Genomic DNA, 14,800 nt, shown 5'->3' with positions numbered 1-14,800 from the left:
GAAAGAACCGATTTACAAAAGAGGAAATTCTCGCTCCGAGACGCACTTCTATCATGAAGAGGGAACCTAAACGAAAGAGGCAAGTGCGGAGTTTGGATGTCACACATGCTGAGACTTTGCCAACAGGATGGACAAAATTTAGTATATTCTTTCAGTTGCCTTACTGGCACAAGCTCAAACTCTGACACAATTTAGATGTAATGCATATTGAAAAGAATATATGTGAGTGAGGAAAAGACGAAAGTACCTCCGAAAGGGTACCGGGGCATTTTGGAGTGGAAGGACAACATTCCTGTTGGGGATTGGGCTGTCAGATTTAATAACTTGATTGGCTGTTTAATAAGAGATCCACGCTCCATTAATATTGCTCATAATTTTGAGGAGCAAGAATTTAAATGCATAAAAAAGATTTGGGAGAAGCTCATGGTAATTATTTAATATACTGCTGCTTATTTTGTTTACAATTCACAATGATTATTCTTATAGTGTAATTTTTTTGCCATGTAACTTGCAGGATCATTATTGTCTTGAAGACAACCCAGAGTCTTGGGATTATGTTATCCCAAAAATGGCCAAGCTTATTCGAGTTTGGAAGAGTGATCTAAAGAAAAGATATTTCACAAATTTATCTACTGATTGGAAGAGGATCTATGAGCTTGATAAGAGAGTTCCTCCATTTAATTGGATGACTCTCATTATCGAGTGGGAGGGTGAGAAGAAGGTAGATTATTTTTAATTTATGACATTATCATCACGTTATTTTTCATTTATATATTATCATCGCACATACTAAAAAATACTTTATTTTGTAGAAAATATGTGAAACGGCATCGGCGAATCGTAGATCAAAGCTATACGATCACTTTTTAGGAGCTACTTCTTATGCTCAGATCGAGCATAAGTATTTGAGCGAAAACCCGGTATGATCATATTATTAAAACTGATTTCATGTGATTAGTTTCCTACATTTAATTTGGAATTTAATATATCACAGGACGCTTTGACTATGCCCCCGACTCTTCTGGCTAAAAGAGCTTATACACCACCCCAGGGCTATGAAAATGTAGAGGGAAATGACAAAAAGGTGGAGAAAATTAATGAATTGAACGTAAGTATAAGATTAATTTTAGATTTGTATATACTTAATGATTTTTCATCAAAGTTTCTAATTTTTATGATATATGATATGCAGGCGGCGCTGGAAGCTTCTCAAAACGATGTCTTCACCCGTGTCACGCAGTCTCGAAGTACAGAGGACACTCCTGTAGAGCCTAACCGCATGACCAGAGACGAGTGGATGGAAGTTGTCGACGGAGCTTACGGTTTACACTCAAGAAAGAAAGGAAGAGTGCCTTTGTCAAGTACTAGAGTTAAGACACTCACCACCACCAATAAGCCTAGCAGCCAATCTGTGACATCGACGCGACACGGTGACACGTCATATGTCGTGGGTAAGATTGGAAAATACTTGATGAAGAATGTTGAAATTCCATTGGCTTTAAGTTTTCTTCCCACTATTAAGCACGAGTTAAGTGGTGCACAAACGACTTGGGATGTCGTTCAGCGACTCATCGATTCTCAACCCGTAAAGGACTTGCTTCCGCAGTCTATATACGCGGATATTATGGTGTTGGCATTTGATGAGCATGCAGCTGCAAGTGGTGGAGAGGTATATATGTCATATTATATATATGTATTTATTATGAGTATTTTGGAATATATTCTCATATTGATTTACATTCTTTTTAGGCTAGAGGAGGTACCGTCGTAGGAAGCAGCAGTACGGTACGACATTCTGATGCAGCCGCCACCGATGATAGGGATCACGACGATAGGGACCACGACTATGATGAGTGAGTGAGTGGTGAGTTAGACTTTTTGGTAACTTTTGTGGACTTTTGGATTGTGTTAAACATATTATGACCTCCTGATTATGTAGACTTTTGGATTGTGTTGAACATATTATGACCTCCTGATTATGTATATATGTGAATTGTTAAATGTTAATATTGTTGGATGTGAATTGATGAATGTAAATGTTAGTATTGTTGGATGTGAATGTGAATATTGTTGAATGTGAATCGGTGAACGTGAATATTGTTGGATGCGAATCGATAAATGTGATATTGTGAGTATTGTTTAATATATTGTGAATAATGGTAGTAACAGGTACGCATTCCCGATTGGGGGGCTTTGCAATGCAGAAATAATTTTTTTACCTGATTATGTACATTGGCGACGGGCATTTTTCGTCGCCAATGTACATTGGCGACGGGAATACACCTGTCGCCAATGTACATTGGCGACGAGCTCATACCCATCGCCAATGTACATTGGCGACATGCAATAACCCGTCGCCAATGTTTTCTGTCGCCAATACCTATCCGTCGCCAATGATCATTGGCGACGGATTTCCCCGTCGCCAATGTTTATTGGCGACAGGATTATTGGTGACGGACCCCGCCCCGTCGCGAAAGTGTATTGGTGACGGATTTTGCTGCATTGGCGACGGATTTCCCCGTCGTCAATACTCATTTTTCTACTAGTGTTCACTCGTATAACGAAGACCCAAACGGACTCCGCCCGTCGCGAAAGTGTATTGGTGACGGATTTTGCTGCATTGGCGACGGATTTCCCCGTCGTCAATACTCATTTTTCTACTAGTGTTCACTCGTATAACGAAGACCCAAAAAAAAAAAAAAAGATACATCATATTTATATTTTATAATGATTTTAGTAACATATAATATTGAGTTCGATATTGAGAATAACTTAAGTTTTAATAAATTTAGTAATAAATTTGAAATGGTAGAGGTGAGGAGAGGAAACAAATAGGAAAAGACAAAAAGGTCATTCGTTCATCATTTACTTTACCTTATAATTTACAATTATACCCTCTAATATCCTTCTATTAGCAGAAAATTTTCCATCACTCATCCCTATTTTGTCTATCATCACTTGCACATTATATAGTACTACATAGGGTGCATTTAGTCATATTCATATTCATTTACCTATATCAGATACATGTACGAATACTCAGTAAGAAAAATTCATATCCGTATCCGCCAAAATAGGATACGGATATGGATATATATCCGGATATATGAGCGGATATGTATACAGATAAAAAACAGATATGAGAAAACTAGATAGTATTAAAAATATAGTTCATGTGATACAAAAGAGTTCATTAATATGTTCATTTTATCTAAAAAGCTAAGGTTAGACATATTGATCATCAAAATTAACCTCAAATCCATAATGTAAGGATTAAAACTATCGTAACAGTATGATTAATATTTATTTGGATACTTCGGATACGGATCTAGATATTTCACTAAAAATATATCCGTAGTCATATCTTATTGGTTGTAGATTTGAATAACCATATATGTATTCTAACGGATACAATTAAGGATATTTTCCTGGATCGTGATGCGGTTTAGCAATTCGTACATATATAAACACTAGTTGGATTGCACGTGCAATGCACGTGGTATAATTTTTATCATTTATTATAAAATTTTAATTTTATTTTGGGAAAGATTTGTTATTAAATTATTGAATGTAAGCAATGGATCAAATATATAGACATAAAATAAAGTCATTGGACTTTATGCGACGTCAAAACGAATAAGTTGAAATCTTTTAGACATTTGGATATAACAACTAAGAATCACACTAATAACCTCATTGAATGAATGTGATACTTGGATTGAACATTAAATCTTTTGTGTCCTATAACAAAATAATATGACCAACATTAAAGATAGAATACAATAGAATTGGTTCAGCAAGTGCAATATGTTTTCAAGAAAATACATGTCAAGTAGCATAGACAATTATCTAGCATCAGTTAATCACTATGAAGTCAAGCTCTTCTCATGTCTTCTTAAGAGAAAGGATTGAGTCTTGAAAGAAGAACCCAACCGAGTAATACATTCTTGAAAAAATGGGTGATTACAATCTACTTACAGATAATCATCAAAATCCCCAACCAAAGAATAAAATGAAGAGTATCTCTCATTACATCACACCAAAAAAAACATAAAATTCCCTAGTTGTATACATCAAAAACCTATCAAAACAACTCCTAACATACTCACACCAAAAAATTAGAACATTAGCAACATTTAGCAATAAAAATATAGAACTTAAAAACATCTTCATTCACCAAAGACCTAACCTCAACTAAATAACATCAAATTGTTGATCTCCTAGCAGCTCCCCATGTCTCTTACTGTTTCGCTATGGTTTTATGGTCATAGGAAAGGCTAAAACAATAAGAAGGACAAATCAAGACATATAACCTTCTGAACACAAAGTTAAAGGAACATGAAACAGGGATGCATAAGGAATTAGAGCAGATGACCTAAGTACTGATTGAATCATTGATAATGAACAAAGCAATATAGAAATAAATCTCTCCTATAAAGAACATTCTTTTTAAACAAATACCCATTACATCTACAATATTTCTTACATTATAATGTCTGTCAACATTTCTTACATTAACATCTATAATATTTGTTATGCTATAGAGTCTATCAATAGAATAATTAAGCTAATAGACGCAAATGCGTTTTTGCTAACTATCATTCTCTAAGTTATCATATGACTTGTACCTTGTAAGCTTAATAATTTCCTTTAGCAATTGCATTATCAATTTTTATATGTATCATGAAATTAGTACTTTCCTCATAGTAATTTTAATTGGCATTTGAGCTCATATTTGCTTACATGAATTAAGATATTGCAAGATATTTGATAATGTACCCATTTAGTAAAAGTTTACTCTCTAATAGGAATTTTCAAATTTCAGAATCTTTAGTATATACCAATTGAGTCAATTACAATTATTATTAAACAACTAAAAAAGGAAAGGGAAAAAAATAAAGCTCTCTAGACAAAATATATTAAACTACTATATCTACTTATAGTTCTAACAAATGAGCGAAAGGGCGAAAGGGATATAGCCTATGATGATTTGTTGAAGGTAAAAAAGGTTAAATTATTTTTTTTTAAATTCGAGCCCAAGGTATTTATGATTATAATAATATACCATTATATCTGTGAATTTTAAGGTATGTGCAAATTTTCACAAGGTTCAAATCTCTCTAACCCAATTTATTTTATTTCATCAAGTACTATAAATGCACATTATCACTTACACTGATATGAACAGTCTCAAATCTTTTAACTTAATACATAAGCATGATTTGACAAAATCTTGTGGTTAGTTATGCTCAACAAGCTCATGACCAAGGATAAAGTTAAAGCTTGGGGGAGAACAGATGATGCACACGGTAACCTTTGTGGGCTCATAATAAAACTGTTGAGCATTTGTTCTTTAAATGCTTATTTTTAGCTTAAATATGTGATCAAATACTATCCTATATGAGGCTACAAGGAAGACATAAGTCTTGGATTAGATTCCGGCCTTAGTATAAGACTCTAGAGGGAAGAAAAGGTCCAGGTTCAAGGCATAGAAGATCTTTGCTTGTAGCAACTTTTGGCCTTCTTATTTTGATGATAATTTACAAATAATTTACATCTAATAATGTTTGTCTAGTATTTGTGTTTTATATTTATTCTAGACAAACAATATGTTGGAGGTTGAATGGATTGCGCCACAATGATCATATCCAATGGAGGTTGGCGGAATTGTAGAGTAAAGCCTACGCAATTCAAAGTTAAAGATCAAGTTCAAGCTTCATCCGCAAGTGTACCAAGTCGAGCTTATTGAAGATCAAGATCTAGCTTGGGTAACTTAGTTTAGGTTTTATATTATGTGTGTTAAGTACCTTAAGCTCAATATCATATACACACAATATACATACTCATATGTTTCATTTTCTATTGTATTTGTAAAAATATTGTATTCTTGGTTTTTGGACTTAATAATAATCATATACATATTTTATTAAGTCTACATAATCATTGTGCAAAGTTTCAAAATATGGTTTAGCCAAAATGTTAAAATTCACATGTTTACATTTTCATGTTTTGGCCTATTTTGTAAAATAATAATATTTTTCATTTGGGAAGTTTTTTTGGAAACCAGTCATTGTAGCATGTTTATTATCATGTCTATAATCATTCCCCAAAGTTTTACATTTTTTAGAATTTATTTGATGTTTTTAAACAGTATTTTAAAATTAGAAAACTGTTTAAAACTGTAAAATTTTATATATCAGTTCACGGTCGACCGCCACGGTCGACCGCGCATGAATCTTTTCCATAGTGGGCAGCAGAAACTTTCACGGTCGACCGTCAAGCTGAATTCCTCACGGTCGACCGCCGCGGTCGACCATCGAACTCTCTGGAGTTTCTCCTGTTGTTTTTGTTGCTCCCCGGCGCTTATCCCAATGGCTCTTTTGGTATAGAATTAGATTTCTGATTCTTAGGTTGTTTGGTCTTTTTCTTTGGGGTTTTTGCTGTTGCTTCCTCTTCCTATATAAACCCCCAAACCCCCTTCTATCTCAGTAACCAATGGGATGCTTTAAACAAGTTTATAAAAGTTTTACAGGGGTTTAAGTTTGGTTTAAAGCTATTTTAGTTGGTTCACAAGTGGAGGAGATCATCTACATTGTTTGAGCTTCCTTTTAATCCATCTCTCCATCTTGTTTTTCAGAGAAGAATTCCTAAACTCTATTTCTAGCTATTTATTATTTTATTCATAATTTCTATATGCTAGATTTTATTTGAGTTTAGTTGCTTTATTTTTTTTATTGTTTACTAGTATTTACATACATAGTATATTAGGGTTGGGAGAAATTATAACATTGAGTTGAGCTTTAATTGAGTTCTCGCATTGTATTAGAGAACAAATCATTTGTTATCTTTGTGAGATTGCAAAGTTTTCAGTTAGCTAGAAAACCGAGTGTGAGGAGTGGACGTTGATCGGTGAACGTTGAAAACCGATATTGTGAGTGAGTGTATATGTTGATCGGTGATCGTTGAAAACTGACATAGTGTGGTTGTAAACGTTATTCGGGTGAGCGTAGAAAACTCGGTTGTGATAGTGGATTTCTCCCCTGGAGAGGGGAGCGGAGACGTAGGACGAAAGGTCCGAACTCCGTGATCATATCGTGTGTTTGAGTTTGCTTTGACGCACTTAATCTTATGTTTATATTTATTATCGCCATTGTCCATAGCTCATTATTTTTATCATCCACTATCTATTTCAATTGTTTACCCCTTGTGTTAGTTTACATATCCTTGCATATATCATATTGTATATCTCTTTGCTAGGATATATCTCTTTGTTCATATTGCTTATCCTAGCTTACATATCTTGTTGTATTTCATACTTGCTAGGATAACTTGTTAATTAATTTTAATTGGCATAAAATCGGATTAGATTAGCATAAGACCCTAATCACCCCCCTCTAGGGTCTAACAACAACTATATACTATATTTAGCAGGAACGAAACTGCAGACAATTTAGAGGCATTAGCAATTCCCTCGCAGGATTACTCAATAAAATTCACAGCTTGATGGCCTGCAAACTTGGTGATTTTAAATGACACTAACTTATATTTGTATATTGTTCTCTCATGCAGCATTGTGATGTTTTTTCTTGCTATTGGAAGCCTACTTTTGTTATACTTTTGAATGCCTAAGTACCCTTGTACACCTGATAATCAGTGAAATATTCTTTACCTATGAAAAAAAAGTCATCACTCAATTTGGTACTCAATCGCATGTCGCATTCCTATCTCACACAACTTGGACGAAGTATTGCCTTCTTAGTGATAATGCTTCAGAGTATTATGGATTAGCAAGATGTATTGCAAGCTTGCAACTTTGCAAGAAGCCTTAGAGCTTGAGTAAAATAAAGAATTTTCACTTTCAAATGGCCATGAAAGATTAACATAGAATCACATTGCCATACTAACCTAAAGCCAATGAGTCTTACATTTAAGCAAAATAAAGTTCAGTGGGATAGCAATGCATCTAATCTACGAAGTGTAATTATAAGCAAAAGTAAGAGATATTCTCCTTAATTTTTAAATAGGAGTAAAAATTATGAACGATCATTCTGATATCAAATAGTTACTCAAAGCTAATCATAACACAATCATACAATTTAAAAAACAAACATTGGTAATGTAAGTCTTACCCTTGATTGATCCACCTCTGGATCTACCAGGGAAACCACTCCTGCAAGTGTTTCAAGTGTTGTCCCTGCAACCGTACAAACATGAAAAGTGATCAGTTTGATCAAGCACAACAGTAGTTGTACTTAGCAGTTATAACATTAACATGAGACGATTTCCAGCCAATCAAAGTGAAGCAATAATTACAAAAGACATAAACTGGTAAATGTAGCATCTAGTGTTAAGTTATTTTCATCATAGATACCAAGAAAGGTAAAAGATTTCAGTACCAGCAACATAAGTGCTGGATTCAACACTGCTAGAATCATATCGTCATCTTCCATCACTTTGACTAAGAGACTGATGTAATAATGGTTTAAGTTATACCACTTCACTAAATGGAAAAGTAGCAAAAATGAAAAAGAATACATAGGAGTTGAAAGCTTATCACCTTTATGGAATCAAAAACACTACTGGCATCTGACAGTGACACATCAAAACCTTGATTCTGCATCAGAAAAATGAAAATATGTTTTTTATGGTTATAAAGTTTCAAATAATAACAGAACACATTGAAGATCAAAGAGAAGGCAATTAAGGATGTAACTATATCAATAGAAATAGAACTCGAGCATAATAAACTTGTGTATCAGCTGAAATAATAACAAACAATTTAGTACAAAACAAACAATGCAATGTCTAATTTGATCTCACAGGATATTTTCGGTAAATAGTCATATACAACACATTATACAAAAGAATATACCGAGATCATAAGTAATCACGAGTTCTTCATCAATCTCAGGGCTCCACTCCTCAACATGCAATCTCTCTGCCAAATTCCCCCACTCATAAAACTCAAAGAAAAACAAATAATTTGGAGGCCTCGCATGAGCAATAACCAACTTGGCTAATCAAGGATGATCCACTTCACTTCACGCTAAAAAAAACCAACATCAAAATTATCCATATTGGTCAACATGGGCACTCCCAAAATCCCAACTTTAAGTGAAAACCACCTAAAGGAGTGTAAACTTTCTTACCACCACAGTTGAAGCTCTCTGTGGAACTTGTCGAGGTCGTCTGAAGAGGAAAAGACAGGTTTTTTGATGGTGACTCTCCGGCCATCGAGCCTCACGTCATAGTCAACGGTGCTTTCAGAACCTTGTGTTTGGTGAAATCAAAGGAGAGTCTCAGAATGGACTAACAGAAAATTAGAGAAAAGACATAGGGGGTTTGGTGAAAGTTTACCTTTAGCGATAGGGGAGAGGAGAGAGAAGGAAGAGGGAGGGAGATGGAGCGGGATTGACTTGCTCGAGCAGCTCTCTTCAAACAAAACGGGAGGCACAATCAGTTGAGTCTAGCATTCCTGTGCAATTCCCCACAATTCTCTTCAACAAAAAGAAGATGTATGAGTAATTCAATATCAGCATAAAAATTTTGGGGACAAAATAATTTTTTTTCTTAGCTAATAAAGATACCTTACTGGTTTTGGCATCAATCTAACATCTAAGAATGTTGTTCAATCTCAATGCATGAAACACATCCTTCGTTGTAGAAGAAGACGAACCGAGTTTTTCCACAACAAGCGCGCATGTTGCCCGGCTACTTTCGGAAACCTTTTTAGAGTCCTAGAATCCGAAATGTTCTCACTGTTCCATGCTATATTTAGCCTCTTCATTTCGTAACAAATTTTCCATTAATTCTTAAGTAAAAAAACTCTTAACTTGTGACAATTAGTTGGAATTTATTGGGTGTGAAAGCTTTTGATTTTATAACTCATTTTATAAATTCTTAATAATAATAAAAAACACCTCATAAATTTGCCCATTAATTAGATCCAAATTAACTTTGTTATATTTACAAAAGTTGAAGGGCAATTTGGGGTAGTGAAAGTTTTTCTAGTTATATATATATATATATATATATATATTATTATATTAGGATTAGGGTTAGGGTTTTAAACAAAAATAATTATAATAAATATTTACGGGTATTTAAAAATTAAACTAATTACAGAATAATTATCTACAAATAAAAACGTACCCGTTGTGCTAATACTACAGTTGGTACGAAATAGTCGAAATATACCCATATTGTACAATTAAACGGAAATAATTAATAAATAAAATATATTTACTTACATTTAAAATCAAATAATTATGGAATAATTATATACATAGTAAAACATACTAGTTATACTAATACGACAGAAAATATGTAACAGTAGAAATAATACAGCAAATTATACAAATAACACGTAATTAATAATACAACGTATTATTCAAAAATATGAGTAATAATAAAAATAATACAACGTATTATTCAAAATGACATGTAACAGCATCGATAACGTAACAGATAATTTTTTTTATAAATTTTCACCGCATAAAATTAATTTACAAATATTAATATCATTTAATTAAATATAAAACTTAGAGTTTAAATCATAGAAAATTGTAGAAATTCAAGAAAATACAAATACTCTTTTAAAAATTATAATTAAATATTTTAAAATACTAGAAAATTATTTTAACTAGTATCAAAATTTTACGGTCATTACACATGTCATGTTAATTCAGACTCCAGATGTATATCAGTTGTATTTTAGTTTATTATAGTTGAGACATGATATCATTATGAGATATTTCTTTCTACATCATGTCTATTGTATTTTTATTTCCCTTATTTGCCTGTTTTGTACGTTCACTTCTACTTGATTCCACTAGAGGATATTACTGTGATTGGTGAAACATGTTATTGCACAGTGGAGGTGCATGGCGGGTTTGATATCTCTGGGTTCACCTTGGACTGCAGCCAAGTGTGAAAACAGGGGCGTCATAGTTGGTATCAGAGCCAGGTTCCTGTATCCTTAGGATCATCCTGTGTCAAGTCGTGGAGCTAGAATAGAGTTTCCTAGGATTTATATATAGAGTTCGATAAGAATTTCTTAGAATGAGTGAGGACGATATATGCGTATATCTCAAAATTTTAGAATTTTTTTGACTACCATACTTTGATTTAAAAGTATTTTCATGAATAATTTATTATTAAATATGTTTTTGCCTGAGGTCTCAATACTGTGTCTTATAAACCATCTTCCTGAACTTAAGATGGTGGAACAAGGACGCGGACGTGGTAGGCCTCATACCAGGAGAGCTGAGCAAGCAGAGTCAGAGTCACAGCAGAGCAGGCTCCGCAGTACCTTGTAGACCTCATGGCACCTATAGTAGCCATGTTAGCAGCACTCAAGGAGCAGATGACGAATCATGTCCAGCCAGTTACACCACCACCGATGATTCCAGTCATTCCCATCTCAGAGGAGACCCCAGAGATCACACCAGGCATTACACCACCACCAGCTATAGGGCGAGCAGCAGAGCAGGAGGCTTGGCTCCGTTTAGTAGAGCGGTATCAGAAGATGAGGGCACCAGAGTTTTAAGGTTCATCAGATTCACTTGTAGCTCATAAATGGAAGGAGGATGTGAGTAACATACTAGACTTACTTGGTGTAAATTCAGTGCAAAGGCAGAGGCTAGCAGCTTACAACCTTAAGGGTGATGCCGGAGGATGGTATCGACTTTAGTTTACCCCAGAGCACCGGATGACTCTCACTTGGGAGGATTTTGTATACTTCTTTGATGAGTAATACATCTCTTCCGCGGCACGGGCCGGAAAGGAACTTGAGTTGTCCAGATTAACGCAGGGAGACATAACCGTAGCTGATTACGAAAGCAAATTTATGAGTCTGCTTCACTTTACGGGCATGTGGAAGACCGGAGAACGCCAAGCACAGATGTTTCTATCGGGCATACGTCCTAGCCTACGTCGCTACCTCGTTTCCAGGAGGTTTCACTCAGTTCGAGAGGTAGCTAATGCCGCCATTTCTCAGGAGACCGAGATGACTATGTTCCAGAAAGACAAGGAAGGAAATGCTAAAGTAGGACATACCAGGGATAAGGGCAAGGGTAAGAGACCTTTTGCCGGACCTAGAGGACCCCCAACAACAGGGTAAGGATTTTCAGCATCAGCAGCAAGGACAGTTCAAGAGAAGACCACCACATGATCAGAGGAGGCAGTAGCAGCATAAATTTCAGGGGACATGCCACAACTATCAGAAATTTGGGCACAGAGTAGCAGAGTGCTGTAGCGCACCAAGAGGAGGCTAGCAGCAAGGTCGAGGATACGGTCAGCAGCAGAATCATGGTCAGGGCTAGCAGCAGCAGCAGGGCCGCGCATACGGTCAGCAGTAGCGGAGGATCGAGGCACCACCTGTCATTCCGAGGATTGAGGGGCCAACAGGCCAAATGCGTGCTATCCAGGAGATTCCTGAGGCACAGATGGCCTCGTATGCTCCACCACCAGCAGTTCAACAGTTACCAGCCACCGGCAGGATTTATGCGGTCGTACCACATGATCAAGGTGCGCAGAGCCATAGTGGAAGGTATCTTTCTTGTGAATTCCTTTCCAGCTCGGATCTTATTCGATTCTGGAGCTTCGCATTCTTTTATTTCTCCTACCTTCATGGCTAGACTTTAGTTAGTTGCACATCTGTTAGACGTACTGTTATCAGTCTCTACTCCTTTAGGGGAGGTATCCCTATTAAAGAGTATCTGTAGGAGTTGTGTCATCAGTCTAGATGAGTCCGAATTTCTCATAGATCTAATCATGTTGCGGATGTCGGATTTTGACGTCATTCTCGGTATGGATTGGCTTTCATCCTACCATGTCAGTATCGACTGTTTCGCTAAGGACGTCATTCTCGGTATGGATTGGCTTTCATCCTACCATGTCAGTATCGACTGTTTCGCTAAGACAGTCAACTTGCGAGCTCGGTATGGATTGGCTTTCATCCTACCATGTCAGTATCGACTGTTTCGCTAAGACAGTCAACTTGCGAGTGTCCGATGGGTCTGAGTTTATCGTAGCGAGTTCACAGGGCAACCAGTTTGCGGAGTCTCTTCTGGCATATGTTGAGGAGGTGATGCTGAGGGACCAGAGTGCTGATTTGTGTGAGACTAGAGTTGTCTCGGATTATCAGGATGTCTTCCAGGACATACCTGGATTACCTCCTATGAGAGAGGTTGAGTTCTGCATCGAGTTACAGCTAGGCACAGCACCGATATCCCGAGCACCCTATCGTATGTCACCTGCTGAGATGAGGGAGATACAGACCCAGTTGGATGCGTTGTTATCTCAGGGCTTTATTCGTCGGAGTCATTCTCCGTGGGGAGCATCGGTCCTTTTCGTGAAGAAGAAGGATGGTAGTATGCGATTATGTATCTATTATCGTGAGTTGAACAAGGTCACCATCCGGAATAGGTACCCATTACCGATGATTGATGACTTGTTTGACCAGCTACAGGGAGCGTAATATTTCTCAAAGACTGATCTTCATTCTGGTTATCATCAGTTACGGGTCCGGGAGATGGATATTCCCAAGACCGCCTTTCTAACTCGATATGGGTCTTTCGAATTTCTCGTCATGCCATTTGGGCTGACCAATGCACCCACAGTATTCATGGATTTGATGAACCGGGTTTTTTGTCCATACTTGGACCAGTTCGTGATCGTATTTATCGACGATATCCTTATCTATTCGAGATCGGAGGCAGAGAACGAGCAGCATCTACGATTGGTATTGCAGACTTTATAGGAACATCAGTTATATGCTAAGTTCAGCAAGTACGAATTTTGGCTATCAGATGTTAGATTTTTAGGCCACGTCATCAATAGAGAGGGCATTGCAGTAGATCCAGTGAAGGTTAAGGCAGTACTAGAATGGGAGCCGCCAAAAACCGTCACAGAGATCCGTAGTTTCTTAGGCTTAGCCGGCTATTACAGGAAGTTCCTTCAGGACTTATCAAAGATTGCCACACCACTTACACGCCTTACAAAGAAGGGTGTATAATTTATTTGGGGCATGGAGTGCCAGAAGTCCTTTGAGACCTTGAAGACCAAGTTAACTACAGCACCAGTTTTGACTATTCCGAGCAGTGATAGGACATTTGTTGCCTACACAGATGCGTCACTAGCGGGCCTAGGAGGCGTTTTAATGCAGACCCCAGAGAGTAGTAGTTTATGACTCTCTACAGTTAAGGACGCATGAGCAGAACTATCATACGCACGACTTGGAGTTAGCAGCTATGGTCTTCGCACTGAAGACATGGAGACATTACCTGTACGGGGTGCAGTTCGAGTTATTCACAGACCACCAGAGCCTGAAATACCTATTTTCTCAGAAGGAACTCAACCAGAGGCGACGACGATGGGTCGAGTTCATCAAGGATTATGAGTTCGCGATTCAGTACCATCCGGGGAAGGCAAACGTCGTGACGCTTTGAGCAGGAAGCGTCAACATCGGGTTATGGCTTTGAGGTGTTCGTTGTACCGAGATCTTTACACTCTTACCCAGTTTGATTTCAGGCCAGAGATCGGTGGGAGCAACGCATTTTGGGAGTTATGTCAGTACAATCATCTTGGAGCAATAGAGTGGTCGAAGCCCAGCTAGTGGACTCTTAGATTCAAACCCAAAAGGAGGAGATTTCCAAGGAGCCCAAAGATGATTGGACCATTGCAATAGACGGAGGCCTTTGAATGAAAGGTAGATTAGTTATGCCAGCTAGTGCAGAGCTAAAGAATGAGTTGCTTGATGAAGCGCATCGTTCTAGGTACACAGTGCATCCAGGCACAA

At 37.0% G+C, this 14,800-nt stretch overlaps 2 protein-coding genes and 1 long non-coding RNA gene across 5 annotated transcripts in view; 2 read left to right on the top strand and 1 right to left on the bottom strand.

Moving 5' to 3' along the window:
* LOC109843973 lies at window positions 595-2,059 on the top strand. Of its 3 annotated transcripts, none has more exons than XM_020412974.1 (5): window positions 595-721; window positions 813-920; window positions 995-1,084; window positions 1,193-1,669; window positions 1,750-2,059. In XM_020412974.1, exons 1-5 carry the CDS (start codon window positions 686-688, stop codon window positions 1,855-1,857), a joined length of 819 nt encoding a protein of 272 aa, XP_020268563.1. In that variant the 5' UTR covers window positions 595-685; the 3' UTR covers window positions 1,858-2,059. The 3 variants fall into 3 exon arrangements, with proteins under 3 accessions (XP_020268563.1, XP_020268562.1, XP_020268564.1); XM_020412973.1 differs by having other exon boundaries at window positions 995-1,108; XM_020412975.1 differs by lacking the exon at window positions 995-1,084.
* Window positions 4,260-8,619, bottom strand: LOC109840911. Its single transcript, XR_002247088.1, has 3 exons — window positions 8,558-8,619; window positions 8,130-8,194; window positions 4,260-4,277 (listed from the first exon to the last, which is right to left on the bottom strand). It is a non-coding gene; the product is annotated as an uncharacterized LOC109840911 (long non-coding RNA).
* LOC109841939 overlaps window positions 11,925-14,800 on the top strand; it is a 12,547-nt gene continuing 9,671 nt past the window's right edge. The window contains exon 1 of the mRNA XM_020410862.1: window positions 11,925-11,955. The gene's annotated coding sequence lies outside the window, so the exon portion shown is untranslated. The remainder of the gene's footprint in view (window positions 11,956-14,800) is intronic.

This window comes from Asparagus officinalis, chromosome 5 (genome assembly GCF_001876935.1).
Source record: "Asparagus officinalis chromosome 5, Aspof.V1, whole genome shotgun sequence".
In the NCBI taxonomy this organism is placed as follows: domain Eukaryota; kingdom Viridiplantae; phylum Streptophyta; class Magnoliopsida; order Asparagales; family Asparagaceae; genus Asparagus; species Asparagus officinalis.
The sequence above is the reverse complement of the archived record's forward strand: the minus strand, read 5'-3'. Positions and strand labels throughout refer to the sequence as shown.

Excerpts from the sequence above, each read along its gene's own strand:
- LOC109843973 (XM_020412973.1), top strand. The coding sequence starts at position 686 with ATGACTCTCATTATCGAGTGGGAGGGTGAGAAGAAG. Across the intron at positions 1,109-1,192 it reads AGAAAATTAATGAATTGAAC|GCGGCGCTGGAAGCTTCTCA; the intron begins GTAAGTATAAGA and ends TATGATATGCAG. Across the intron at positions 1,670-1,749 it reads CAGCTGCAAGTGGTGGAGAG|GCTAGAGGAGGTACCGTCGT; the intron begins GTATATATGTCA and ends CATTCTTTTTAG.